This window comes from Panthera pardus, unplaced genomic scaffold (genome assembly GCF_024362965.1).
Source record: "Panthera pardus isolate Hobbes unplaced genomic scaffold, ASM2436296v1 HiC_scaffold_6, whole genome shotgun sequence".
NCBI lineage: Eukaryota > Metazoa > Chordata > Mammalia > Carnivora > Felidae > Panthera > Panthera pardus.
Window position 1 is genome coordinate 98,674,532 of NW_026526991.1, and position 27,295 is coordinate 98,701,826.

At 43.7% G+C, this 27,295-nt stretch overlaps 1 protein-coding gene, 1 non-coding gene and 1 pseudogene across 2 annotated transcripts; 1 reads left to right on the top strand and 2 right to left on the bottom strand.

The window, feature by feature from the left end:
* Positions 1–3,692: 3,692 nt before the first annotated feature.
* LOC128775004 (UMP-CMP kinase-like) lies at positions 3,693–9,493 on the bottom strand (annotated as a pseudogene).
* On the bottom strand, positions 8,569–8,653 carry TRNAR-UCG (transfer RNA arginine (anticodon UCG)). Its single transcript has one exon. It is a non-coding gene; the product is annotated as a tRNA-Arg (tRNA).
* Positions 9,494–17,749: 8,256 nt separating the features above from the next.
* Positions 17,750–22,604, top strand: NANOG (Nanog homeobox). The gene is made up of 4 exons (XM_019464586.2): positions 17,750–18,055; positions 20,348–20,613; positions 21,875–21,961; positions 22,212–22,604. The coding sequence occupies exons 1-4, from the start codon at positions 17,905–17,907 to the stop codon at positions 22,602–22,604; spliced, it is 897 nt and encodes a 298-aa protein (XP_019320131.2). The 5' UTR covers positions 17,750–17,904.
* Positions 22,605–27,295: the final 4,691 nt, after the last annotated feature.

Here is a 27,295-nt window from a genome sequence, read left to right on the forward strand (position 1 = left end):
CTTAATCCAACAGGACTGATGTCCTTGTGAGAAGAGGAAGAAACACCAGGAGTACAAACACACAGGGAAGGCTGTGTGAGGCCCCACCAGGAAGGCTGCCACGGGCAATCCCAGAAGAGAGTTCTCATCAGGCCCAGCTGCAGGAGCCAAAAGCAGCCTGCCCCAAAATGTGCCACTTTGGCATATTGATTATTTTGAACAAAATTTACTTGTAAGAGACAGTCTACTCAATAAAGACACTCAGATCCTCCTCTGTCCTCCTGAAAGCAGAAACATCTCCCACATGAAAGATAGCGTCCCTGTACCAGGAAGTAAGGAGACATCCTCCCCTAGAGATAGGAAATTCAGAGCCCAGAAGACTGTAAACAACCCTTATTGCTTTGAGCTAATTTACTACCCCAGCCCCAATTCTTCTTTATTTCTTTATTTTTCATATTTATTTATTTTTGAGAGAGAGAGAGAGCAGGGGAGGAGCAGAGAGAGAGAGAGGGACACAGAATTCAAAGCAGGCTCCTTGAGGTCACGGAGTGGGGCTCGAACCCACGAACCGTGAGATCATGACCTGAGCTGAAGTCCGAAGCTCAAACAACTGAGCCCCCCAGGCGCCCATACCCCAGCCCAAATTCTGTTTAGAATGTCTTCCTTAATGGATGCTCCCAAAGTTAAGTTTTCTTTCTCCTCTCAATTCCTCACAGATTGTCTCTGTCTGAACAGTATGAAAACTGCCTGTCCTGGTTATTTCTTTATGTCTCAATGCTATTATTGGGCCTCTATGTGCATGTAATAAAACTCTGGGTGTTTCCCCTATTAATCTGTCCTTTGTAAATTTAATTCTTAGTCCAGCTAGATGAAATGTGGACTAAAAATAATGTCTTCCTCCCCTTCACAACCACACAAGCACCTTAACCTGGGACTTCCAGCCTCCAGAAGTGCAAGAAAATGAATTTCTGTTGTTTAAGCCACCAAGTCTGTGATATTCTGTTATAGGAGCCGGGAGCAGATTTATACAATAACAAAAAAGGGAAGAAACACTTACAACAATCACAGTCTTTGTTTCTGAAATTGATCACATGGTCACAGGTGACGTTTATATCTACTTTCTTTCATTTTCCATTCCATATTCCCTTTGAACCCAACGAGTAGTAAATAAGTAATAGAGATCTAATGTAAGTATAGTGAATATAGACAACAATATTGCATTATACTCGTCAAACTTATCAAAAGACTACAATGTATTCTTTTTGTCCTCAACCAGCACTTCAGCTGGTAATTTTTTTCCTGGTAGTGACTTAAACCTTCATTCCTCAGGGGTCTAAGCCACTAGTGTCCTGCCTAGATTGGGTTATTATAATTTTCTATTGACCTTAACGGTAGGGCATGATCTCTAGACCAGCAGGGCATAGCACCAGGGGGACTAGAAGCAAAAATTTTGCTAGTGGATCACTAGAGATAGCAGTAGGGGATATCACTCCTATTTCTAAGCCTTGGATTCCTGGACATGTAAATTCTGGCTATGGGAAAACAACACCATGTACTGGATGATTTGGAGCACACACAGCCTAATGGAGGACACTGCCCCAGCCCTGAAAGGTATCACTACCTGGTTGGCACTGTAACTGAGTCTTCCAAAGTCTGTTCTACTATTTTATCAACCCAGCCCCTTTAGGATGATGGGAAACATTGCGAGGCCAGTAAATTCCATAAACAGGAGCTCACTTTGCAACCAAGTGAGCTCCTCAATCAGAAGCAATGCTGTGTGGATAATGCGTCCTGGAGGTCCACAGATGGTAGTTTTGGCAGAAGCACTGCACTCAGGGAAGGCAAATTCATACGCAGAGTAAGTGTCCATTTCAAGAAGAACAAAGTGTTCCCTCTTCCAAGGTGGAAGCCATCCAGTGTAATCAACCGGCCGCTAGGTAGATGGCTGATCGCCCACCCCAGGGAATGGCGCCATGTTGGGGATGCAGTATTGGTCTTTGCTACAAGCAGACGGGGCACTCAGCAGTGGAGGTAGCCAGGTCAGTCTCAGGGAGTGAAAGTCCACACGGCTGCCTCTGTACACAACCTCCATCCCTGTCATCATTTTAGTCCCCACCACACCCTACCTACGGTCTCCTGGACTCCCTGCTGTACTTCAATGGGAGTGAGATCTGCCAAAGATCTTCCCTATTGAAATGTTTATTTTACCTTTATATGAATATTAAGTGGGTGGGGGGGCGGGGGGGAGCTCTTGGGTGGCTCAGTAGGTTAAGCTTCAGACTCTAGATTTCAGCTCAGGTCATGATCTCACAGTTCCTGAGATTCCTGAGATCAAGCCATGTCAGGCTCTGAGCTGACAGTGTGGAGCTTGCTTGGGATTTTCCCTCCTTCCTTCCTTCTCTCCCTCCCTCTCTTTTGAAATAAATAAACTTCAAAAGCAAAAAAAAAAAAAAAAAGAAAACAAACAAAAGAAATTCCAATGAAGTGTTACTAAAACACTAACCAGGAGCTCCTGGGTAGCTCAGTCGGTTCAGCGTCTGACTTTGGCTCAGGTCACGATCCCATGATCCCATGATTCGTGAGTTCGAGTCCCATCCGGCTCTGTGCTGACCCCTCAGGGCCTGGAGCCAGCTTCTGATTCTGTCTTCCTCTCTTTCTGCCCCTCCCCCACTAGTGCTCTGTCTCTCTCTCTCTCTCTCTCTCTCAAAAATAAGCGTAAGTAAAAATCAAAATAACAAAACACTAACCAAATCATTTTACCATAAGCCTAGTACATGTATTTCAAGGTTCCACTGCTAGGAATTTTGTTAAAAATCAGTTTACTCATGAATAACGCTTATATAAAAGGGCACAGGAACACATGTCATTAGATGTGATCCTTGCCCCTAACCCTCTGATTCATGTCACACTAAAGCTGATAATTCTGCCAGGCTCCGAACCCCCAGTGACCCCATCCCGATCCCTGGAAGCAAAAAAGATGCCTTGTCGCACAACTTTCTGTAAATTGCAATAAAACAAAGCCTAAGGTTTCTTACCTTTCTATAGGAAATGCTCAGTTATTTGATAAATACTAAAACACTTCTAGGAATTCATTTTATGAGTTTGTTTATCAAACACATTTTGCAAGAACTGACCACACAAAAATTCCTGTGGAATTTGGTCCATAAAATTCACTTAAAATGTTGGAAATTTAAAGCCTGCAAGAAAACAAGGAAGTAGAAAATCCTTAATCCTAACATGTTGTAATTACTAAAGGGATGTACACACAGACTAAAGTTCTGCTCACAGAAGGCACAAGCTATAAAAGGGATATGCTTTTTTGAGGAAAAACAAAGAATTAGCTGATATCCTTCTTTGTTTTGTGGGTACCATAGCTAAGATGAGGTTAGACCCGAATTCATGATCTACTCCTGTGACCAAAAAAATCAAAAATAAAAATGCAATTGGTCGGGGCACCTGGGTGGCTCAGGTGGTTAAGCGTCTGACCTTGGCTCAGGTCATGATCTCGTGGCTCCTGAGTTGGAGCCCTGCATCGGGCCATGTGCTGACAGCTCAGAGCCTGGAGCCTGCTTCGGATTCTGGGTCTCCCTGTCTCTGTCCTTCCCTAGATAGCACTCTGTCTCTGTCTCTCTCTCAAAAATAAACAAACATTTAAAAATTTTTTTTAATTTAATTTGTCTTACTACATACTTTCTAGCCATTAAGAGGTAATTATGAAAGATTAAAACTGCCTTCAAAGGGGGTTGTAATAGCAGCTATCAAAGCAATATTCAAGCATGATTTCAAGGATGCTTTCAGGTTTAGAGTCAGCCTTCTTTGTCAAAAATCTTCACAATTTCCGGGGCGCCTGGGTGGCTCAGTCAGTTGAGCATCTACTTCCGCTCAGGTCATGATCTCACGGTTCATGGGTTTGAGCCCACATTGGGTTCTGTGCTGACAGCTCAGAGCCTGGAGCCTGCTTCAGATTCTGTGTCTCCCTCTCTCTCTGCCCATCCCCCCCTCACACTCTGTCTCTCTCTCTCTCTCTCTTTCTCTAGAAAATAAACGTGAAAAAAAAATTATAAAAAAAAATCTTCACAACTCCATCGAAAACTTCATCAACAGACTTAGGGCATCTATTTTCTTTTTTTGTTTTTGTTTTTAAATTTTTATTGATTTATCTTGGGAGACAGAGAGCACGTGTGAGTGGGGGAGGGACAGAGAGAGAGGTAAGAGGGAGGATCCCAAGCAGGTTTTGCACTGTCAGCGCAGAGCCCCAACGTGGGGCTTGAACTCATGAATGGAGGAATCACGAGCTAAATCAAAATCAAGAGTCAGATGCTCAACCGACTGAGTCATCCAGGCCAGAGGAATCTATTTTTTTCAACTTTCCCCATCTCTTCGTATCAGTCAATGATTGGCTTTGTTGACTGAAGATAGGTCTGAATTCTCTGTCCCAAGCTCTCTTTGTTGTCATCGCTTCTACCACTACCCTTTCCCCTCTCAAGACATTGTTCAATACAGATCTCACTATTACAGTCAAAAGACAGAACGAAAGATCCATCTGCCTGCCTATCCATGGTCTTGTTCCAACCTTAAAGGTTGTCTTGATTCCTTGGAAACCCATCAATCAAGAATCCATTCTTTTGAGCATTGGCAGCCATTGTCTGATCCATTTTCTTCTTTGACAAACTGATGGTTATCTCAACTGGCACAATCTTTCCATCTTTTTTTTTTTTTTTTTTTAAGGTTTATTTACTTTTGAGAGACAGAGCACAAGTGGGGGAGAGACAGAGAGGGAGGCACAGAATCTGAAGCTGGCTCCAGGCTCTGAGACATCAGCACAGAGCCCGAAGAGAAACATGAACCCACGAACCATGAGATCATGACCTGAGCTGACGTCGGACCTTAACCGACTTCACCCAGGTGCCCCACGGTATTTTCATCTTTAATGCACTTTTCAGTGAGTCCACCATCCCGTGAATCTGGGCTCTTACTTTCATCACGAAGAAGTTCTCCTGCAAACAGGTATGTGTAGCTCATTTTCTCTACGATGCACACTGGGTCCCCTTGCCAGTGCTGGGACTGCCCAAGACAAACATGACGAGTGGTTTCCCCACGAAGTGAGGACAGAGGAAAGGCAGCTGGAGGGTCAGCAGTGGGAAGCTAAGGCCCAGGACTTGCCTCAGAGGCTCTGCACACACCACATCTTGGCCCGACCCTGAGCCAGCTGACGCCAGGTATAATGACATTCTTAATTCATTTCCCTCCAGCACAGAAGTCCCTCCTTTGTACTCCTTCTGCCTACCCCATATTCATACCCCAGTTTCACAATATCTTCACGCACGCATTCGTTCGCATGGCTTCTTTTCCATACTACGCTATAAAGTACTTTGGTACAGGAAGCACGCTAACTCATTTCTTTTTCCTAGCACTTGACATTTCAGAGATGCTAATAGGTATTTGTTGGGTGAATGAATTCATGGATTCCCTAAAATATAGCTTGCATAGAGAAAATAATAAGAGCTAATGTTGCATCCACACGACTCCTGAAACAGAATGCTACAGGCACCAGTGACAGTCACAACAAAGTTTATTACAATGAGAGGCAAGGCCGACCGATCGGGACCAACACTCTTGATAAGAGTGCGGCCCCGAACAGCCGGGGTACAGAGTTTTTATAACCGATCACATCGTTTTATCATCACCTGGGAACAGAACAAAGAAACAATTTCCAGATGAGTTAGAAACAGTTGCCTAATGAGGTGTTTACTTTAGACTTTCTGCCTCTAAGTTGCAACCAGTGGATCTCCTTGACCCTGCCTCTGATGCTCTTTTCTTTGAACTTTTGCTTCCTTAATTGGTGAAGCCTAATTTACAAGAGTATGAGGCGTAATTTATAAGAGTAAAGCAAGGCTGTTATCTCTTAACCTTCAATGTCAACATAAAGCTGTTATTTTTCAAGCTAAGCATTAGCCCTACACTACAATTTAACCCTTACACTAACACTTACGGAGCACTTCCAAAATACCGCGTCCAAATCTGATCAGTTTGTATTATCTCACTCTTTGTTATTCATAGGAAGGAAACTGAGGCACAGAAATGTGAACCTTGTCACATAGCTAGTGGGTAGAATGGGGATTCAAATTCAGGCTAGTGGGGGTGCCAGGCTGGCTCAGTCAGTTGAGTTGGGTGTGGAGCCTACTTCAGAAAAAAGATTCAGGGGCGCCTGAACAGAATTTCAGTCAGTTAAGCCTCCGACTAGGCTCAGGTCATGTTCTCATGGTTTGTGGGTTTGAGCCTGTTTTCAGGCTCTGGGCTCTGTGCTGACAGCTCAGAGCCTGGAGTTTGCTTAGGATTCTGTGTCTCCCTCTCTCTCTCTGCCCCTCCCCTGCTCTCTCTCTCTCTCAAAAATAAACATTTTTAAAAATTTTTTAAAAATTCAGGCTGTCTTACCTTATATCTAAAACACAAAAGAAGTTGACCAAGGTCTGAGAGACATTGGATTTTGAGATTCTGAGCCTTTAACAAAAATGCAAGCCGGCCTCCTGGGGTGCTAGAAGGCTTCTGTCTTCATTTGGGTGGTTGTAACTTGATCTGTATACATAAGTAAAAAAAATTCACCAAGCTGTACAACTTGAGATTTGTTCATTCTATGCAAGTAATTTCTCAGTACTAATTTAAAAAAAAAAAAAAAAGAAAAGAAAAATCTTTGTTTCATTTTGCCCTAACCCTTTCTAGTGCATTCAACAAATGCTTCCTTAAATGCTTCCTTAAAATTTGAATTCCTTTCTCAACATCAAACTAGTTGCCTTAACCTTGAACTCATTTTTCACAATTAAACTTACTTACTCCTGGAAGGCAGGATGCTCTTGTTACCTCTTCCTCTAGTCCTTTTATAATATTAGAATACTCTGGTATCCAGAGATATTCTGAGTCAACTATTTAGATGTGGTATTTTGAGAGTTAACAGCTTTATCTAATCCCACTACCAGCAAATTAGAGCAACTGGCAAGGTGTTAGATTTTTCCCTTTATTCTCCCCCCAGCCCCTCCCACCACCTACTTTTTCCAAGTTCTTCTTCTTCCTCATTCTCTCACACCTACTGAGAAATCAAGAAGCACACTTCTCTTCCGGGCTTGTTCCAGAGCAATTTTATGCTCGGAAAAGTTTTGCTGGACATTCTTAGGTATGTCTCCTCTCCCTGGGGGCTAGCCCCGCTAGGGACGAGAAAGGATTCCCTTTTTACATTGGGTCAAGATCCCCTGAGGGTAGGGTGGGAAACAGGGAGTAGCCTCGACATCCGTAGTGTGGTTCAGGGTCAAGGCTCTTTGCCAATTCAGTTTACCCTTGAGAGGTCTCCACAGGGACACCTTAGAATTCGCTACACCTAGGAATTCAGTTCTTAAATATTAAAAGCCTTTAGTCAGAGTAAACTCTGACAAATGCAAAACAGAGCCACAGGGAAGAAGATGGTTGGGTTGGGGGGGGGGATTTTTTTTTTTTCTTTGAGAGTTCTTGTAATTCTCCAGTTTTCTGAATATCAGTGTTTTAACCACATGAGCTGATTCATTAATTCAATACAGATGTATTGAAGGGATCCTGGGTGGCTCAGTTGGCTGAGCCTCCGACTTCGGCTCAGGTCATGATCTCAGTTCGTGAGTTCGAGCTCTGCATTGCCCTGCGTTGGGCTTGCCGCTGTGAAGTAGACCCGGCGTCAGATCTGTCCCCCTCTTTCTCTGTCCCTCCCCAGCTTTCTCTCCCTCTCTCTTTCTCTCTCTCAAAATTAAACATTAAAAAAAAAAAAAAGATTTAAAACCATATGTATTGAGATTTTTTTGCTACTGCTACGCACTGTATTCTAGAGCACTGGTTCTCAAACTACTGGATGCACAAGAATTACAGATTCCTGAAAAACAGATTCTTGGGGGACCTGGGTGGCTCAGTAAGTTAAGTGTCTGACTCTTGATTTCAGCTCAAGTCTTGACCCCACAGTTCCGTGAGATGGAGCCCATGTCCGGCTCAGTGCCGACAGTGCCCAGAGCCTGCTTGGGATTCTCTCTCTCTCTCTTTCTGTCCCTCCCCTGACTAGTGTGCACACACTCTCTCTCTCAAAATAAACACACACTAAAAATAAAACAAAATAAAATAAAAGCCAGATTCTTGGGTCCCACTCCCCGAGATGCTGACTCAGTAAGTCTGGGATAACATGGAGCCCATAATTTTGACTTTTTCTTTTAATTTTTTTTTTTAATGTTTATTTATTTTTGACAGAGGGAGAGACAGAGCATGAGCGGGGGAGGGGCAGAGGGAGAGGGAGACACAGAATCCGAATCCAAAGCAGGTTCCAGGCTCTGAGCTGTCAGCACAGAGCCTGACGTGCGGCTTGAACTCACGAACCGTGAGATCATGACCTGAGCCAAAGTCGGACGCTCAACCCACTGAGCCACCCGGGCGCCCCAATAATTTTGACTTCTTTTTTTTTTTAATATTTTTTTAAGTTTTTTTATTTTTGAGACCGAGAGAGACAGAGCATGAACGGGGGAGGGGCAGAGAGAGAGGGAGACACAGAATCCGAAGCAGGCTCCAGGCTGGGAGCCATCAGCCCAGAGCCCGACGCGGGGCTCGAACCCACGGACCTCGAGATCATGACCTGAGCCGAAGTCAGACGCTCAACCGACTGAGCCACCCAGGCGCCCCTGATTTTGACTTCTAACAAGCGCTTAGGTGATGCTGATGTTGCCAGAAAGGACTATACTTGGAGTAGCATTGCATTAGGTTCTAGAAATAAACCAGGCCCTTAAAGAGTTATTATTCCCGCCAGTTATTATTATTCCTAACATAACAACTAAAATGCAGTGACCACTGCTGTGGGAAGATTGAGGTACAGAAGAGAGACATCTAATTCACCCAGAGAAGGGGACGGTGGAAGGTAATGCCCGATCTGTGTCTTAAAAGATAACCAAGGAAGAGGTGCCTGGGTGGCTCCGTCAGTTAAGCCTCTGACTTTGGTTCGGGCCATCATCTCATGGTTCATGAGTTCGAGCCCCATGTCTGTCTCTGTGCTGACAGCCCCGAGCCTGGAGCCTGCTTTGGCTTCTGTGTCTGCCCCTCTCCTGCTCACTCTCTTTCTCTCAAAAATAAATAAACATTAAAAACTTTTTTTTAATTAAAAAAAAAAAAAAGATAAGGCAGGAAAAAAAAAAAAAGCTTAAGAAAAAAACCCTAAAAACACGAACCAAACAAAGAGCTGGAGGGAAGCATTCAGAGTAGAGGGGATTGCTTGGGTAGAACAATTTGCCAAGGCTTGGAACTGGCTTGAGAGGCAGGCAGAGTGATGACTGCGTGCTTCCTTAGCCAACACTTAAGCAGAGGGACAGTAAGGCTGAATGGAAAGTAAATCACCCCGGCACAGAGTTGGTTCGGCGTGTGGAAGGTTCACTGGAGGCGTACAGAGATGGGGGCAAGAGACGGTGCTTGGACAAGGGTCAAGTGAGGCCATTAAGATGGCAGCGTGAATAAGTGACCTTGACATAGTTATTGACTGACTGAATAGAAGTTTGGGTGGTGGAAAAAGGAGTCAGTGATATCTCACCTATTTTGTAGGGTGAATTTTCTTTTAAGATTGGGGGTGGGGGGCAGCCCCTGCGTGCCTGTGTCGGTTGAATGGCCGATTCTTGATCCTGCGGTTTGGTTTGTGAGATCCTGCGTCGGGCTCTGTGCTGACAGTGCGGAGCCTGCTTGGGGTTCTCTCTGCCCCTCCCCTGGTCAAGCTCATGCTCTCTCTCAAAAATAAATAAACTTTTTTTTTTAAAGGATGTTAATTTTTAAGTAATCTCTCCACCCTACACGGGGCTCAAACTTACAACCCTGAGATCAAGAGTCACGTGCTCTAGCGGCTGAGCCAGCCAGGTGCCCCTATTGGGTGAATTTTTACGGAACTTTGAAACTTGTGCTCACGGTAAAGTCACTGGATGAAATAAAGTGGCCATGAATTACTTGAAGTAGATGACAGATATATTATAAAGGTTTATCATATTATCCACCATGTAAGTGTGAAGTTTTTCGGGGCACCTGGGTGGCTCAGTCACTTAAGTGTCTGACTTCGGCTCAGGTCATGACCTCACAGCGCGTGAGTTCGAGCCCCACAGAGGGCTCTGTACGGACAGCTCAGAGCCTGGAGCCTGCGTCAGATTCTATGTCTCTCTCTCTGCCCCTCCCCTGCTCTCTCTCTCTCTCTCTTAAAAATAAATAAAAAACATTTTTTTAAAAAGTGTGAAGTTTTTCATAGTAAGTTTCTTTTAGGGGAAAAAAGTGTGGTTTTGCTCTCCTAGCTATCTCTAAACCAGCAGCTTCGGTGGTGTGGTTCATCCTGATAACACAGGTAAATTGAGGGTCATCTATCTCCCAGAGGAGCCAGAAAGATGGATTGTTTGTTGCAAATTAAGGTTGACTCTTTTAGAAGAGCTTCAGGCTCACTGAATACAGTTTAGGAGACTTGAGGCAAAGAGCATTGTTGCTTTTTAAAGATTATTAATTGAAATGCAGCTTAATATTTAAATATAAGGAAGTGCCTCCTGCCCTCTATTTGCTTACAAAGCCCTAGGTCTCCTTTAAACCCATTCCTTCATCAACAAATAATGACTGAATATCTATTATTTTCCTGGTACTTTTCTAGATAGTACTTCTCAAAACAATGGCATACTAAAGGATCACCTGGAGAACTTTTTAAACAGATTCCCAGTCCCCTCCACCACAGATTCCTATTCTGGAGTTCTGTGCTACACCCACCCATTTGTGTCCCTAACAAGCTCACAAGTGATGCTGATGAGGACAGCCGCACTCTTCTAGGGCTGGAATACTACACGGAACAAAACTGGTAAAAATTCAAATAACTGTCATCACATGGCTTATATTTTATTTTTTAAGATTAAAAAAAAACTTTTTGTTTTTTACATTTTTTAAAGTTTATTTATTTTGAGACAGAAAGAGAAAGAACCAGCAGGGGAGGGGCAGAGAGAGGTGGGGACAGAGAGAGGAGGACAGAGGATCTGAAGCAGCTCCAATGCTGACCGCACAGAGCCCGGTGTGGGGCTCGAACCCACAAACCGTGAGATCATAACCTGAGCCAAAGTCAGACGCTTAGCTGACTGAGCCACCCAGGCGCCATATTTTTAAGATTTTTAAAAAGTTTTTATTTATATTCAAGTAATCTCTACACCCAACATGGGGCTCAAACTCACAACCCCAAGATCAAGAGTCACATGCTCCTCCCGACTGAGCCAGCCAAGGGCCCCATCACGTAGTTATATTTTAACAATGTTTTAGAAGTTTATTTTTTTTTATTTTACTCATCTCTACACACAACGTGGGGCTTGAACCCATGACCCTGAGATCAAGAGTCACATGCTCTCCTGACTGAGCCAGGCAAGTACCCCTTAGCTTATATTTTAGTTGTAGGGAAATAGAAGATGATAGACAGATGAAGAGATGATATAGACAGATGAGGATAGAGCAAATATATATTGTGTCAGATGGTGACAGGAGGTCTGAAGAAAAAGCAAGTGGAGGGGCGCCTGGTTGGCTCAGTCGGTTGAGCGTCTGACTTCAGCTCAGGTCATGATCTCCGAGGTCTGTGAGTTTGAGCCCGGCGTCAGGCTCTGTGCTGACAGCTCGGAGCCTGGAGCCTACTTCGAATTCTGTGTCTCCTTCTCTCTCTGCCCCTCCCCAACTCATGCTCTGTCTCCATCTCTGTCTCTCTCTCTCTGTCAAAAATAAATAAACATTAAAAAATAAGAATAGTGAAAGAAAAAGAAACACCAAGTGGAAAATGATAGGGAGTGCGGGACATTTTTGAGAAGGTAATGTTAAGGAGGTAAAGGAGTGGAGAGATCAAGCTGCTTAGATTTCTAGGGGAAGAACCGATCGGGAGAGATAAGAATGATAGCAAAAGCCCTGATTCTGGAGATTTCCTGGCTTGTTCCAGGATCAGTTAGGAGGCCAGCTAGGAGGGTGGAGAACACAAGGTGACAGGACAGAGTCTTACAAGGCCAGAAGAGGTTCACGTTAATCCAGGACCTCAATTTGTGACTGTAAATGTGATAACACCGAATGGGGATTTTAAGCAAAGGAATAGTTTGATATGATTTGTCTTAACAAAAATTCATTCTGGACAATATGTTGAAGACTAGATAATAGGAAGGCTAGGGTGCAAACATAGAGACCAGGTGGGAAGCTATTGGAATCATCCAAGGGACAGATGGTGGTTTGGATAGACTGGTAACCTGGGAGATAGTTTAGAAAAGGTCAAATGCAGCTTGGACACACGTAATTTCAAGCCCCTGGCTCTCTTGTGACACAGGCAATAACCAATAAATACATGTTCTTTAAAAGAACATAACCATGGGGCACCTTGGGTAACTGTTAAGCATCAGACTCTTGATTCCGACTCGGGTCATGATCTCAGGGTTTGTGAGTTCAAGCCCCATCATGGGCTATAAAGTAAATAAAAATAACAAATACATAAAAATAAAATAAATAACCATTTCTTGCTGCTCTGCTGGCTCTCTAAGCCCTGGCCCATGTGATGATCAAAATTCACTCCCACAGGAGCGCCTGAGCGGCTCAGTTGGTTAAGCGTCTGACTCAGGCTCAGGTCACGATCTCATGGTTGTGGTTTGTGACTTTGAGCCCCGACATGGGGCTCGCTGCCGTCAGCACAGAACCCCCTTCGCCTGCTTCTGATCCTCTGCCTCCCTCTCTCTCTGCCCCTCCGTCACGCCCTCCTGCTCTCTCTCTCTCTCCCTTTGTCCCTCAAAAATAAACAAATATTAAAAAAAAAAAAAAAATACTCCAACCATTGAAGAAAGAAACATTGGAAGACACAAAAATTAAAAGAAAGAAGACATTGGGTTCTACATGTATTTTGAAGGCACCATCAACAGAGATGGCCTTAAGGTTTTGGCCTGAACTGAAAAGATGGAATTGTTATACACTGAGACGGAGACCGTAGGAGGAGCCTGTCTAAAGAGGAATATTGGGAGTTTGGTTTTTGAAATATGAATTTTGTGACGCCTTATAGAAACCCCAGTGGGGATGTTAGGTAGGCAGTTGAATATATGAGATTGATTTTGGGGACTAGGTCTAGGATAAAGATGTACATTTGAAGGTCAAAGGCACATAGAAGGTATTGAAAGTAATAAGACAAGATAAGATCACCACTATAGTGAGTCAAGATAGAAAAGAGGTTTGAGAACTAAGCTTTGGTACCCTCTAACCTTTAGATGAAAGGAGATGAGAAGAATCAGAAAGGAGACAGAGAGAGAACCATCAGGCCATTAGGTAGGACACCAACAGAGCATAAACTAAAGAAAGAAGATTTAAGTCAAAACTTACAGTTTCTTGGGGCGGCTGGGTGGCTCAGTCAGTTAGGAGTCCAACTTCGGCTCAGGTCATGATCTCTCAGCGCGTGAGTTTGAGCCCCCACCAGGTTCATTTCTGTCAGCCTGTCAGCACGAAGATCCTCGGTCCCCCTCTCCCTGCCCCTCCCCTGCTTGCATTCTCCCCAAAACAAATAAATATATTAAAAAAAAATTTTTTTGCTACCTGTGGTCACTTCATTACCTGTCAGGTCTCTTGTCCCTATTTTCCAATGACCCATTATCTTCTCTAAAATAATAATAATAATAATTCTTCCTAACCATCCATTATTTTTCTAAAATAATAATGATTCTTTGCCAAAAGTGTTCATTTTCTAGAATTCCCTCCCCTATTCTCTCAACAATTTTCCATCTCGGTTCAACGGAAAATCCTCCAAGAAGGTTTTGCGGATTCCCCTCCCCAACCACACCTTCTCTTGTTTGGGCCCCCTTAGCATCCAGTACATACATCATTTTTGGATTTATTTTTCTTTTCAATACTCATCCCAGGACATTTTTTTTTCTTTCTTTCTTCTTCTTCTTTTTTTTTTGGTCTGTTTTGATCTACTCTACTAAACTATTACCTCCTCAAAATTAAGATGATGTTTATTTCTTTTCTCTCTAGCACATGATAGGCACTCATGAATTATTAGTTGAATAAGAAGTAAATAAATACATACACTATGTCTGTACGTATGTAGGCAAGAAACAGTTACTTACTTATAGAATGGGTTTATTAGCCAGAGTGAAAGAACGTAAAGAGAAAATAGGAGCAGAAACATACGTGAGAATTAAGTGAAAAGAAAACAGGTGAATGCCTATCAGTTTGGATACATCCAAGTCAACTCAAATGGACAATGGGTGCAGGGTAAAAACAATGATGCATCAATAATAAATCCGACGATCCCGTCCGTGAGAAATTAATTCCATGTTTGATGTATACATTAAACTGAGGAGCAGTGAAGTCAATATTCATCCTCCTGATGATTGTCACTTCCTCTTTTTCGTGACAGGTCAGCAAAAATCTGGTGCAAAGTTGGGACACCTGTGCTCTGAAAGGATTACGTCACCCAACGTGCGTTTCCTAACTTTAAAGTGAGGAATAAATCTTGTCTGAAAAATACTTTTCATTTTTAGCTTTTTTTCAGCTCTTTCCCAGAGGGCGGTCCTAGGAAAACAAAACCTAAAATCACTTTTTGCATTTGCAGCCCTGGACTCTAGCGCATTGTAACACACCCCTCCTCCACCCACGCAGCCCACCCCAACAATTCCTAGGTCTCCAACACCTACCTGAGCATGCTCAACCTTATTCAAATTGCTTTCCTGGGCAAAGAATGTAGTTAAGTTTGCCTTCTAGCTACCAGCCCCCTTCCCTTTGGTCTTTCTCTCCGGAGGCTCCGACCCTAGATACAATAAGACACAGATGGGGGAGGGGTGACTTCAGCCCAGGCTTTCATGCAAAGATTCCAGTCAGCAAAGAACAAAGCTTCTGGTACCTGCAGTTTAGAGAGCTGTGGGCAAAGTAAGGCGTCTGGTGGCCTTGACTGCACTCATTTACCAACTGTGCGAATTGAGAGGCAGGAAGTCAAGTTTTCCGCGTCTTTTTTTTTTTTTTTTTAATTTTTTTTAACCTTTATTTATTTTTGAGACAGAGAGAGACAGAGCATGAACCGGGGAGGGTCAGAGAGAGGGAGACACAGAATCTGAAACAGGCTCCAGACTCTGAGCTGTCAGCACAGAGCCCGACGCGGGGCTCGAACTCATGGACCACAGGCTCAACCGACTGAGCCACCCAGGCGCCCCTTCCGCGTCTTAATTTACTTTTCTCCCGGTTTTATTGAGATGTAATTGACATTTGACATTGTATTAGTTTAAGGCGCACAGCATAATGAACTGATGTACGATATGTTGCAAAATGATTACCACAATAAGTTTAGTACACATCCAACATTACATTCCCTTGATTAAAAGAAATCATATTCTATGGGGCCACCTGGGTGGCTTAATCAGTTAAGCATCCAACTTCGGCTCAGGTCATGATCTCACAGTTCATGAGTTTGAGCCACATTGGGCTCTGTGCTGACAGCTCAGAGCCTGGAGCCTGCTTCAATCCGAAGCAGTCTCCCTGTCTCCCTGTCTCTCTGCCCTTCCCCACTCATGCTGTGTCTCTCAAAGATAAATAAAAAAACATTTTAAAAAGTATAAAAAAATCATATTCTATTTGTAATGAGACAGAGACTGTCTGCCTGAGCACACTGTATTTCCACCCATCTTTTCCTTGATGTTCCTATTTGTATTCTTTTCCCCTCCAGCAGGACGGTCTGAGAAGACAAAGAAAAGATTACATAGAATTTATCTCCATGCTTTGGTCCCAGCAGTACTCCTATGCTCACGAATTGGCATCCTCAAGTTATGAGCAAAACTCTCTTTGCGTGGAAGCAAAGCCAGCAGCTCTAGGTGGAGACCCAAGTAGCAGAGAATGTGACAGGTGTAATCAGCTTGCAGCTCAGAAAAATACGTAATTGGAATTTGCTAAGGGTTTACTTTTAGGGGTGGGAGATTGGAAAAGAGGAAGAAATGTTAGGCTTCGCCAATATTAATGTTTTTAATGTCTATTTTTATTTTTGAGAGAGAGAGAGAGAGAGAGACAGAGCATTCGTGGGGGAGGGTCAGAGAGAGAGGGAGACACAGAATCCGAAGCAGGCTCCAGGCTCCAAACTGTCAGCACAGAGCCTGACGCGGGGCTTGAATTCATGAACCTTGAGATCTTGACCTGAGCCAGTTGGAAGCTTAGCCAACTGAGCCACCCAGGTGCCTCAGGTTTCTCTAATATTGAATTCAGGAGTAGGGAGGAGAATTGAAAGCTGCAGACTGTAATCTTTGTCTATAAATATGTACTGCTAAAACCGAACCCTAAAAACTGCTCCTTTGGAAAACTGACTGAAAATAAAAAAAATAATTGAAGCCGGGGATGGAGTAGGATTGCAGGACATGACAGAATTGCCGGGCCAGGGAAGGAAAAGCTAACGTAAAAAAGAGCCAGAGAAGAAAAGAGAGGCCGACTTCGGCTTAGGTCATGATCTCCCGGTTCAGGAGTTCGAGCCCCGCGTCAGGCTCTGTGCTGACAGCTCAGAACCTGGAGCCTGCTTTGGATTCTGTGTCTCCCTCTGTCTCTGCCCCTTCCCTGCTCACGCTCTGTCTCTCTCTATATCGCAAAGATAAATAAACATTAAAAAAAAAAAAAAAAAAGAAGAGACGGGAGGTCCAACACAGATTCTAAAAGAAACTTGTCGCAAATGTGTTGGCAAATCCATTCACAGGAATATCATTTGCTTGGAGGATGTTCTTCTCTACCTTCCTCTTTTCAGTTGGGTCGGTTTACAGGTCAATAAATTTCATTATTTTAGATCTAGGAACGTCCCAGGTGAAATAAGAAAGGACTGCTCTCAATCTATCATGTTGTTCGCTGCATTAAAATAATAAACACAACAAAAAGGTAATTTCAAATTTGGAGCTCATGAGCATAGGATAAAGACAGAATTCCTATTAATAGCCCCCATTTGTAGATCACTGAGTGTCAAATATTATGAGGATTTAGCACTTTATTTCCTCTAATTTTTATAGCAACACAGACAAGGTACAGATGAGGAAACCGAGTCAAGATTCTATCCAGCCACGCATGTCTAAAAACTACTGAAAATTTTTCCATACTGGTGGCAAATGCATAATTACCTACGAGGCACCAAAGTCAGCTACAGATCAGCAGGCTACAGGTCCCCTCCTCTGGCTTTTGTTAAAGGAGACAACAGTCCTGGGGCAAAGACAAGCCTGTCTCTCCAAAGCTAAAAAACAAGAAGAGGGAGTTGAAAACAAGTACTATTTTTAACATCCACTGACGCCTTAGCAACATACAATGTGTGTCTTATTGTGACCTTAGGGGGACTCAGGAGGAAAATAGAGCTACGTGGTTGGAGCTTCTGCCATAACCAGCTCGATGTTGAGACCCTACGGGGCCTTAGATCAAGATATTAACTGCCCGAGTGGAAGATTCAGTCGTCTGAGGTGCCTCAAGTGCATCTTTGATTTTAAAAGACGGAAACGTGGTGAACCCAGAAATATTTAATTGCCGGTTTTACTTTTGCTCCTAGGTCCTGTGGCCCCAGTTTTCCCGTTCCCCACCCAGTCTGGACTACCCGGCAGCTACCTTTTGCATGACAATGGCCTTGGTGAGACTGGCAGACAGGATTAACTGAGAATTCACGAGGGTGTGTGTGGGCGTGGGGCTGCCGGGAGGGGCGGGTCTAAGGATGGGCGAACTTTCCTTATAAATCTAGAGACTCCAGAATCTTCACCTTTTACTAAATTGGGTTGGTTGGCGCTTGGCCCTTTCGGTGGTGACGCCACTGCATCCTGTCTTTCTGATACTCTTACATCTGGAGATCTTCAGATTTCTCTTTTAAGTTCTTCCACCTAGACACGTAAGCCTGCATCTCCCTCTTTTTTTTCTCTCTTCCCTCAACTCAGCAACATGAATACGGATCCAGCTCAGCTCCAATGCCCGCCTTGCCCCGAAGCGCCCGATTCTAGGGACTCTTCTCCAGTGCCTGAGATTGATGGGCCTGAAGAAAATTATGCACCCTTGCAAATGTCATCTGCTGAGATCCCCCACACGGAGACCGGTAAGAGAAAATTAATCCTTGAAAGGCTGATTTCCTTGAGGGAGAGTGAAATCTGAGGAGGGGAAGGGTCATTCGTTTCCCTCGTGAGCAATTACAGCCCATTAATGAAAGCAGGTGTCCTCTATTAAGCCTCTGGACACCTGTCCCAATTGTAACTTGGTGGGTGCGTGCCCTTGCACCCAGGTCCCGGGTGTCAGGTAAGCGACAAGGGCCGCAGGACGCTGGCATTTCAATGGCTCACTGGGTAAGTGAGGCATTAGGTGCATAGGCCCTGTGGAAACACAAATGTGTTGTGAAAAATGAGTTGATATATACATCTTAACAGACTGGGTGCTGAGCACATAGTAACAGTAAATGTTACTATTAAGTCAGAAGTGCTAACATCACAGCTAGGCGTAGGGGATGCCGTGAGCATCACCTTTTTGATTTGTCGGGTTTTCAAGGAGTTCCAGAAATGGCGTGGCTAATTATGAATCGCACCTTGTTGAAAAGTTCTACCTTCGTACAACAGCGGCAGTGGCTCTCCTGCCTCTTTGGTTCTGTGGGTGGTAATTGGGGCAGCTCCGAATTTCTGAGAGCCTGCTATGCTCAAGTCTCCTATATCCTGAGGAAATGTCCACCCCATTTTATGGTAGAGGATCCCAGAAGGTTTAACCTGCTGACATTCAGGGGCGAGAGCCCAAATTTGAAACTCAGGTTGGCTTCTACATGGTAACCGCAGGCGTGGGGGATGATCAGTTTGCTGTAAAGTCCGCACCGCTTTTTTGTGAATCAATTCGGCAGTAATTGTTAAAAATGAAAACGTAAACGAATGTTTACCCAAGAAAAACCACTTTTAAGATTCATGGTAAAAATAATCGTTTAAACATTGTTTACATGATTCCCTCTAAAACCAAGCTGCTGGAGAAGGACTAAGAAACTGCTTTATTGGATTGTTGGATTTTAATGTTCCCCGGTTTTCCTAAACTTCATGTCGATGCCCTTTTATAATTCCGAACATTGAAAATACAGCGCTGGATTGTGAGAAATGGCTCGGGAATGAGCAAGTGGGCGTGTCCTCCTTAGCAAGCCAAGTGCAAGTTTATAGAGACCGGTTTTTTTTAGGAGATGCCCCCACTGAAGTCCTTGGTCTCGCCCACTTAACAAGAAGCACAAGATTGTGAATTTTTGCCTCATAAAGGCTGTCTCTTTATTCCATGACTAGGGTAGAAATTAAAGAGTTTAAACGGCTACTAAATCTAGGCAATATAATATTTGTTATTTTTTTTGGAGGGGAGGAAGCACGCACGCGAGCGGGGGCGGGGGGTGGGGGGTGGGCAGACAGAGATGGAGACAAATGGTCCAAAGCGGACTCTGCTGACCGTAGAGAGCCCAATGCGGGCCGCTCGAACTCACCAACCCGGAGATCAAGACCAGAGCTGAAGTCAGACACTTAACCGACTTGAGCCACCCAGGCGCCCCTAAACCGTGGATTTTAAAGGGTCCCCAGAAACTGATCCTACAATATTAAGTATGATGTAAGGGATGATTAACTTTACAAAAGGAAGTTAGGAAGGGACATGATAGGGGCGGGAGGGGACTCCAGTGATCATTCCCACTTTTCTGAACAGTCACAGCATGGACTCTTGAGCATCGATTTGCAGTGGAAAGCTTTTGTCAACGAGGTTTGAGGAGCACCTGGCTGGCTCAGTCAGTGGAGCATGTGACTCTTGATCTCAAGGTTGTGAGTTCGAGCCCCATGTTGGCCTTAGGGATTACTTAAAAATAAAATCTTGGGCCACCTGGGTGGCTGAGTTGGTTAAGTGTCCCATTTCGGCTCAGTTCCTGAATTGCCCCCACCCCCCCCCACCCCGCCTCCCCACCCTGTGTTGGGCTCCCGCAGAGCCCACTTGGGATCCTTGTCCTCTTTTTCTGCTCCTCCCCCGCTCTCTCTCCCAAATGCGCATGCTCTGCTCTGTCAAAAATAAACAAACATTAAAAAATAAAGTCTTTAAAAAAAAAAAAAAGTTGAGTCCCACTCTGCTTCCCAACTAGTAAGCCATTGGCCATGTCCCTTGGTTGTAAGATGGCAGCGACTGCTAAGTTATTGGATTGGCCTCCTACAAAGATCAGCGAAGTGTTCGGGGGTTACTCCTATTTCTTGAGTTGAAATGACCACCATTATCACCTCTATGTTTTTACGTACTACCTGAGGTTGAGGGCTCTCAAAAAATGCTTTGACAACCATAGGTTTGCGAATGTAATTTGCTATTTGAAAGGTTTTAGAGAAAAGTGTTGTTTTATTCCCAACAGTCTCTCCTCTTCCTTCCTGCATGGATCTACTTGTTCAGGACAGCCCCGATTCTTCCACCAGCCCCAGAGTAAAAGTGCTGCCCACTTCTGCAGAGGAGATCACCGCGAAGAAGGACGATCCAGCTCAGGGCAAGAAACAGAAGATCAGAACCGTCTTCTCTCAGACCCAGCTATATGTACTCAATGATAGATTTCAGAGACAGAAATACCTCAGTCTCCAGCAGATGCAAGAACTTTCCAACATTCTGAACCTTAGCTATAAGCAGGTAGAGTTTGCCTACTTGTTCTTGCAGTGCGAAATAAAAAACCCAATTTGCAGATGAGCATTTCCTAACATCTGTGTGTGCATCTTGTAGGCTTAGGTACCGCCTACAGATAATTTTCATATGAGAGTAGGATCTTTGCAATGTTTCGTGACCATTTTTTTAATTTTTTTTTTTAACGTTCATTTATTTTTGAGACAGAGCATGAACGGGGGAGGGTCAGAGAGAGGGAGACACAGAATCTGAAACAGGCTCCAGGCTCTGAGCTGTCAGCACAGAGCCCGACGCGGGGCTCGAACTCAGGAGCTGCGAGATCATGACCTGAGCCGAAGTCGGCCGCTCAACCTACTGAGCCACCCAGGCGCCCCCCGTGACCATTTTTTTTAACGTTGTAATGTGTTAATATGCCATGGTGTATTTAACCACTTTTCCCTGTTGCGCAAGCCAAAATCGTGAAAATGTTGCCAATTTTTCCTTAATCAAAGGAGATGCATGTATTCCCATCTTCCAGGTTAGGAGAGTCCCTAACCAACACTGCTCCTCATTAAAATAAAACTGGAATCTCTTGTTTGTGTGCATTTCATTACTAGCGAGGTTAATTGTTTTCCATATTCTTGCATATTTTGCAGTCAGACAGATACTGTATGGTTTTCTGTCACTGGTGCCATACTTAGTCTAAGTATATAAATACTTCTGGTCCTCCTTAATGTCATTTTCTACCTTATACTTATTTGTAATCACCTGGAAATTTAAGCTTCTTGGATGCTTAAATAGATTTGATATTTTCCAAATAGTTGTCCTTGTGGTATATTTCATATTTCTTGAGTTGAAATGACCACCATTATCACGTTAAATGGAAGTGTGCTTATGGGGGAGCCTTCTTTATTGCAGACAAAGTACCTTTAGCTGACTACTGGCGTGGGTAAACTATGAAAAGGGAGATAGGTAGACATTTAATGTGAACATTCTAGAATAGATATGCAGTGGTTTTTCTCAAACTGGTTAGGTTTATTAAAAAGCAGCCAACTGACTTGAGGGGCTGTGACACTCATTCATAGGAAATGGTTTCAAGATTTCAGAAAGTACTCTAGAAGTTTCAGTTTCCTGAGCTTTAAATAGTTGTAGTTGCGGACGGGGGGGGGGGGGGGGGGGGGGGGGGGGGGGGGGGGGAGGAGAATTGTTAACAATATTCTTTGATCCCTAGTACATCCACATTACTGGTGTTTTATGTTGTCCTGTTTTCCTGTCACCTTTTTCTTTGTAGGTTAAGACCTGGTTCCAGAACCAGAGAATGAAATGTAAGAGGTGGCAAAAAAACAACTGGCCAAAGAATAACAACACTGTGACTCAGGTAACAGGAAACGTATTTTCCTCCTTTTTTTTTTTTTTCAAGTAGGCTCCATGCCCAGCGTGGGGCTTGAACTCACGACCCTGAGATCAAGAGTAGCATGCTCTACTGACTGAGCTGAGCCAGCCAGGCATGCCTCTGTTTCTTTTCCATGGCTTTTTCATTTTGGTCCTTGCTAATGCGTTAGAACCCCAGCTGTAGACCATCCTGATTTTCTTTCTAGCCTTTCAGTTGATCTACCGTTCTCTTTCAGAACAGCTCTGCAAATCCAGAATACCCAGGCTTCTATTCCTATCACCAGGGATACCTGATGAACACTTCCGGAAACCTTCCAATATGGGGCAACCAGACCTGGAACAGCCAGTCGTGGAGCAACCAGACCTGGAACAGTCAGTCGTGGAGCAACCAGACCTGGAACAGTCAGTCGTGGAGCAACCAGACCTGGAACAGTCAGACCTGGTGCCCCCAAGCCTGGAATGGCCAGGCCTGGAACAGTCAGCTGCACGACTGTGGAGAGGAATCCCCGCAGCCCCAGATACAGTTACAGCAAAATTCTGTCAGCGATTTGCAGTCCCTCTTAGAAACGACTGGGGAAAGCCACAGTGTAATACAGCAAACGGCTAAGTATTTAGTGCCCAGCAAATAATGGATTTATTCCCAAACTACCCTGAACATACAGCCTGAAGTCGCGTGATCATGAGTGTATTAATCCATCAACATTTGGGCGATGGCTGTATTACTTCTAGGATTTGTCTGTATCTCTGCCTTGATATTCTGTTTTTCATTATGTTTATTCTGTCCGTCAAGGGGGGAACGGCAGGAATCTCATCAAAGAGGATTCCGTAGCTTTGGCTGCTTTGAACAACATGCGGAAATATGTTTCTGGCTCTAGATAACTAGATACAATACTAATTTGTATATCTTTAGGCTCCAGAATTTAACCACAAGAATAGGAAGTAAAAATACAAAGATGTGATGAAGGATTATTTGTATTTTCTGAGATAGTGAGGCTTAAGTGAGGCTTAACAACCTCAATTGTTAACGGTGGAGGGTTAAGTTATAATGTGCGTCGTTGATTTCCTCTGCCCCCTGTGCTGGTTTAACTACAACTCCTGACGTGTTCGTTATTCCAGTATTTGTAGAAAGCTGTTTATATTTTAATGTGTTGTGATGATAGGACCAGTTTGGCTACTGGTTTATGATAGATTTAAGTACAAATAAATACCCACTTTATCTTTTAGTTGTCTCTACCCTGATTTCACCAGTAGCTCAGTGACTAAAAAACTTGACTAAACACGGGTCTTTATTGGAGTCTTTTGATGTGGGAAGGACCAATTAACTGAAATCTCTTTAAGATTCTGCTAAGAGGCTGCTCTTAGAAAGGGACAAAAGTAAAGGGACAAAAAGAGTATGGAAAAGGTAGCTAAGTATACAAAGCTAGGTGACTGGTTAATTAAATCTCAACAAACTTTTTTCCTCCTTGTGTGTGTAATAATATTGAAACAATAAAATTTGTGGTTATTGGGAGTTAAAGAAGAGTGCCCCATCTGGAAGATTAGAAGCAGAAAAGTGATAAACAGAGCTCTTAGGTTTGTAAAGAGGCTTAAATAAAGGGCAGCCAGGGAATAGGTAATAATGGAAGGTAGAGAAGACTGGAGAAGGAGGGGAAAAGGTCAACCAATTGGAATCTCACCCTGTAACTCACACCAGGGATGTGTCCACTCTTCTCTACAATTGTACTGTGTCAGAAGGCACTGTGTGGAAATAAGCTTCTTTTTTAAGACATTTTAATGCCAGCTTTTATTTAAAAAGGGACTTAAGTTTATAGACAAGCTACAAAGCACAATATCAATGTTTTAGAACATCCAACTCTTGGTTTTGGCTCAGGTCCAGACCTCTCCGGTTTCTGAGTTCGGGCCGCGCGTTGGCTTCCTGCTGGCGGTGCGGAGCCTGCTTGGGATGCTCCTGTCTTTCTGCCCCTCCCCTTTCTCTCTCTCTTAAAATAATCTTTTAAAAATAAAGTATAAGGAGCGCCCAGGTGGCTCACTCATTGAGCGTCCGACTTCAATTCAGGTCATGATCTTGCAGCTCGTGAGTTTGAGCCCCGCATCGGGCTCTGTGCTGACAGCTCAGAGCCTGGAGCCTGTTTGATTCTGTGTCTCCCTCTCTCTCTGTCCCAACCCCACTCGCATTCTGTCTCTGTCTCTCTCAAAAATAAACATTAAGGGGGCGCCTGGGTGGCTCAGTCGGTTAAGCCCTCCGACTTCAGCTCAGGTCACGATCTCACAATCCATGAGTTCGAGCCCCGCGTCGGGACTCTGGGCTGATGGCTCAGAGCCTGGAGCCTGCTTCCGATTCTGTGTCTCCCTCTCTCTCTCTGACCCTCCCCCGTTCATACTCTGTCTCTGTCTCAAAAATAAATAAACGTTAAAAAAAAAAAAAATTAAAAAAAAAAATAAACATTAAAAAAATTTTTTTAAATAAAATATAAAGTATAGGGCACCTGGGTGGTACAGTTGATAAGGTCTCCGACTCTTGATTTCAGCTCAGGTCATGATTTCGTGGTTCATGAGTTCGAGCCTCGAACTGTGCTCTGCTTGGGATTCTGTCTCTCCTTTCTGCCCCTCCCCTGCTGGTGCGCGCCACTCTCTCTCTCAAAATAAAAACTTAAATCTACAAATATATTAGTGTTAACATAAACTGGATCAGAGACATGTTTAAATTCTGAGGCTAGTTGGGAATACTTTTTTCCCAGGTAATTATGTTTTCCCCTTAGAAGAAGCAGAGTAGGCATCTATGAACTATACTAAATAGTTCTTTTTACTATCCTTTTCCATCCCAGTTCACCCCGAATTGATCTGAATCAGAGCACTTTTATTTATTTATTTTTTATTTTTTTTAACGTTTATTTATTTTTGAGACAGAGAGGGACAGAGCATGAACGGCGGAGGGTCAGAGAGAGAGGGAGACACAGAATCTGAAACAGGCTCCAGGCTCTGAGCCATCAGCACAGAGCCTGACGCGGGGCTTGAACTCACGAACCGTGAGATCATGACCTGAGCCGAAGTCGGACACTTAACCGACTGAGCCACCTAGGCGCCCCTTGAATCAGAGCACTTTTAATCACCACTGCCTTCTTGCTCCATGGCAACATCTACTTTCTGAAGCAGACACAGAGACTGGTCATCTAGGCAGTTTTCCTGGTCATTTCCCTCATGGTTTTCCCTAATTTTCCAATGTTGCTGTGGACCATCCAAATTCTCTAGACATTTGACAAATGACATCAGGGGTAATTTCTGCCTATACCTAAGTACAACACAATATTCTTTTAAAAGTTTGTCAGATAGTTGAATTTTGTGCCAAGCACGTTATGAACTGAGTAAATCATGAAAACAAAGCATTGATCGAACAATTAAAATAGTACATGAAATCTCTAAATCCCTACTATTTTCATTTTGTTATTCAAGCAAATTTGAATATGACTTGTTTTTTTAATGTTACTTTTGAGAGACAGCACAAGTTGGGGAAGTGGCAGAAAGAGAGGCAGATAGGATCTGAAGCAGGTTTTGTGCCCACAGCGGAGAGCCCAATGGGTGCTATGAACTCACAAACTGAGATCCTGACCTGAGCCAAACTGAGCCACCCAGATGCCCCCCGACCCCCCCCCCCCCCAGTATGACTTTTACAAATGTGATTTCACTGTTCTGCCACCTGGCCTTTTCATTTAAGTGTATTGAGTGAAGGAAAAATTCTTTTTTAAGAGATTAGAGCGTTTTTAAGATATGTCACTAGGGAGCGGATAACCCTTGACTCAGGTTCCTGAGTTCAAACCATGTTGGGTGTAGGGCTTACTTTAAAAAAAAAAAGGGAGGGGCGCCTGGGTGGCTCAGTCGGTTGAGCGTTCCGACTTCGGCTCAGGTCATGATCTCACAGTCTGTGAGTTCAAGCCCCGCATCAGGCTCTGTGCTGATGGCTCAGAGCCTGGAGCCTGCTTCCGATTCTGTGTCTCCCTCTCTCTCTGCCCCTTCCCTGCTCATGCTCTGTCTCTCTCTGTCTCAAAAATAAATAAAAACATTAAGAAAAAAAAAAATTTTTTTTTTAAATAAAAAAAAAAAAAAAAAAGGGAGGCCCCTAGGTGGCTCCTTTAAGGATTGACTTTGGCTCAGGTCATGATCTCCCGGTTGGTGAGTTTGAGCCCGGCATTGGGCTCTCTGCTGTCAGCGTGGAGCCTGCTTCGGATACTCCGTCCCCCCCCCCCACCACCTCCCCCCATTCTCTCTTTCTCAAAAATAGATAAATAAACTTTAAAATAAAGATAATATGTCACTAACTTTTTTATGAAATCCTTTGCTCTAAAACTAAATGCACATAACGAATTGCCCAACACATATGAGGAAATACTAAATGGTGGACCAGAACTTAGGACCTTGGGAAAATAGCTAGTATAAAGTGACAGTCTTTTTTTTTTTTTTTTTTAATTTTTTAAAATTTTATTTTTGGGGAGAGACAGCACAAGTGGGGGAGGGGCGGAGGACAGAAGGAGACAGAATCCAAAGCAGGCTCCAAACCCTGGAGCTGTCAGCACAGAGCTCAGAGTTCAAACTCCAGACTGCAAGATCATGACCTGAGCCAAAGTCGGACACTCAACCAACTGAGCCACCCAGGCCCCGCAAAGTCTTCAGAAACTCCAGTTAGCTCTCTAGTACTGAACATTGTCATGTAACAGATGTTTTTACACCCTTGATCGCTGCTTGTTTCTGCTTTGGACTAAGTTCAGCTATAAGACATTGGGAATAGGCAAGGAATGGCTAAGAATTAAGATTTAGAGTGGCAGAACACCTGTTACACTTAAAACAAGAAGGATTGAAAGAAAAGAAGGAAAAAAGAATTTCTGGTGTTTAGCGTTTTCTTTTGGGGATTAGCCATTTTGGAAATGCCAGTCACCTCCTGTGTCTTCAAACAGGCACCTGTCAGGGTAAAGACAAAACACCTCAGGGAACCCCACTATCATCAGGGAACCAGAGTCTGGGTTTATTTTTTTTAAGAGATTGGGCCTCTCCCCACCCTCCCCACCCCAGTACAGAAAGGTGTTTTTATCAAAGCACAGGACACCTACAGGCAGAAAGAAGCTGCCTGGACCTTTTTGACTGCAAAACTAAAACGTGCTATGGAGAACAAATTTAAATAATAGAGAAATGAACAATAAATCAAATCTAGTAAGCACAGTTTAATTTCTACAGGTATTTTAGTATATGTCATATGGATGGTCTTTTTTTTTTTAATTTTTTTTTAACATTTATTTATTTTTGAGACAGAGAGAGAGCATGAACAGGGGAG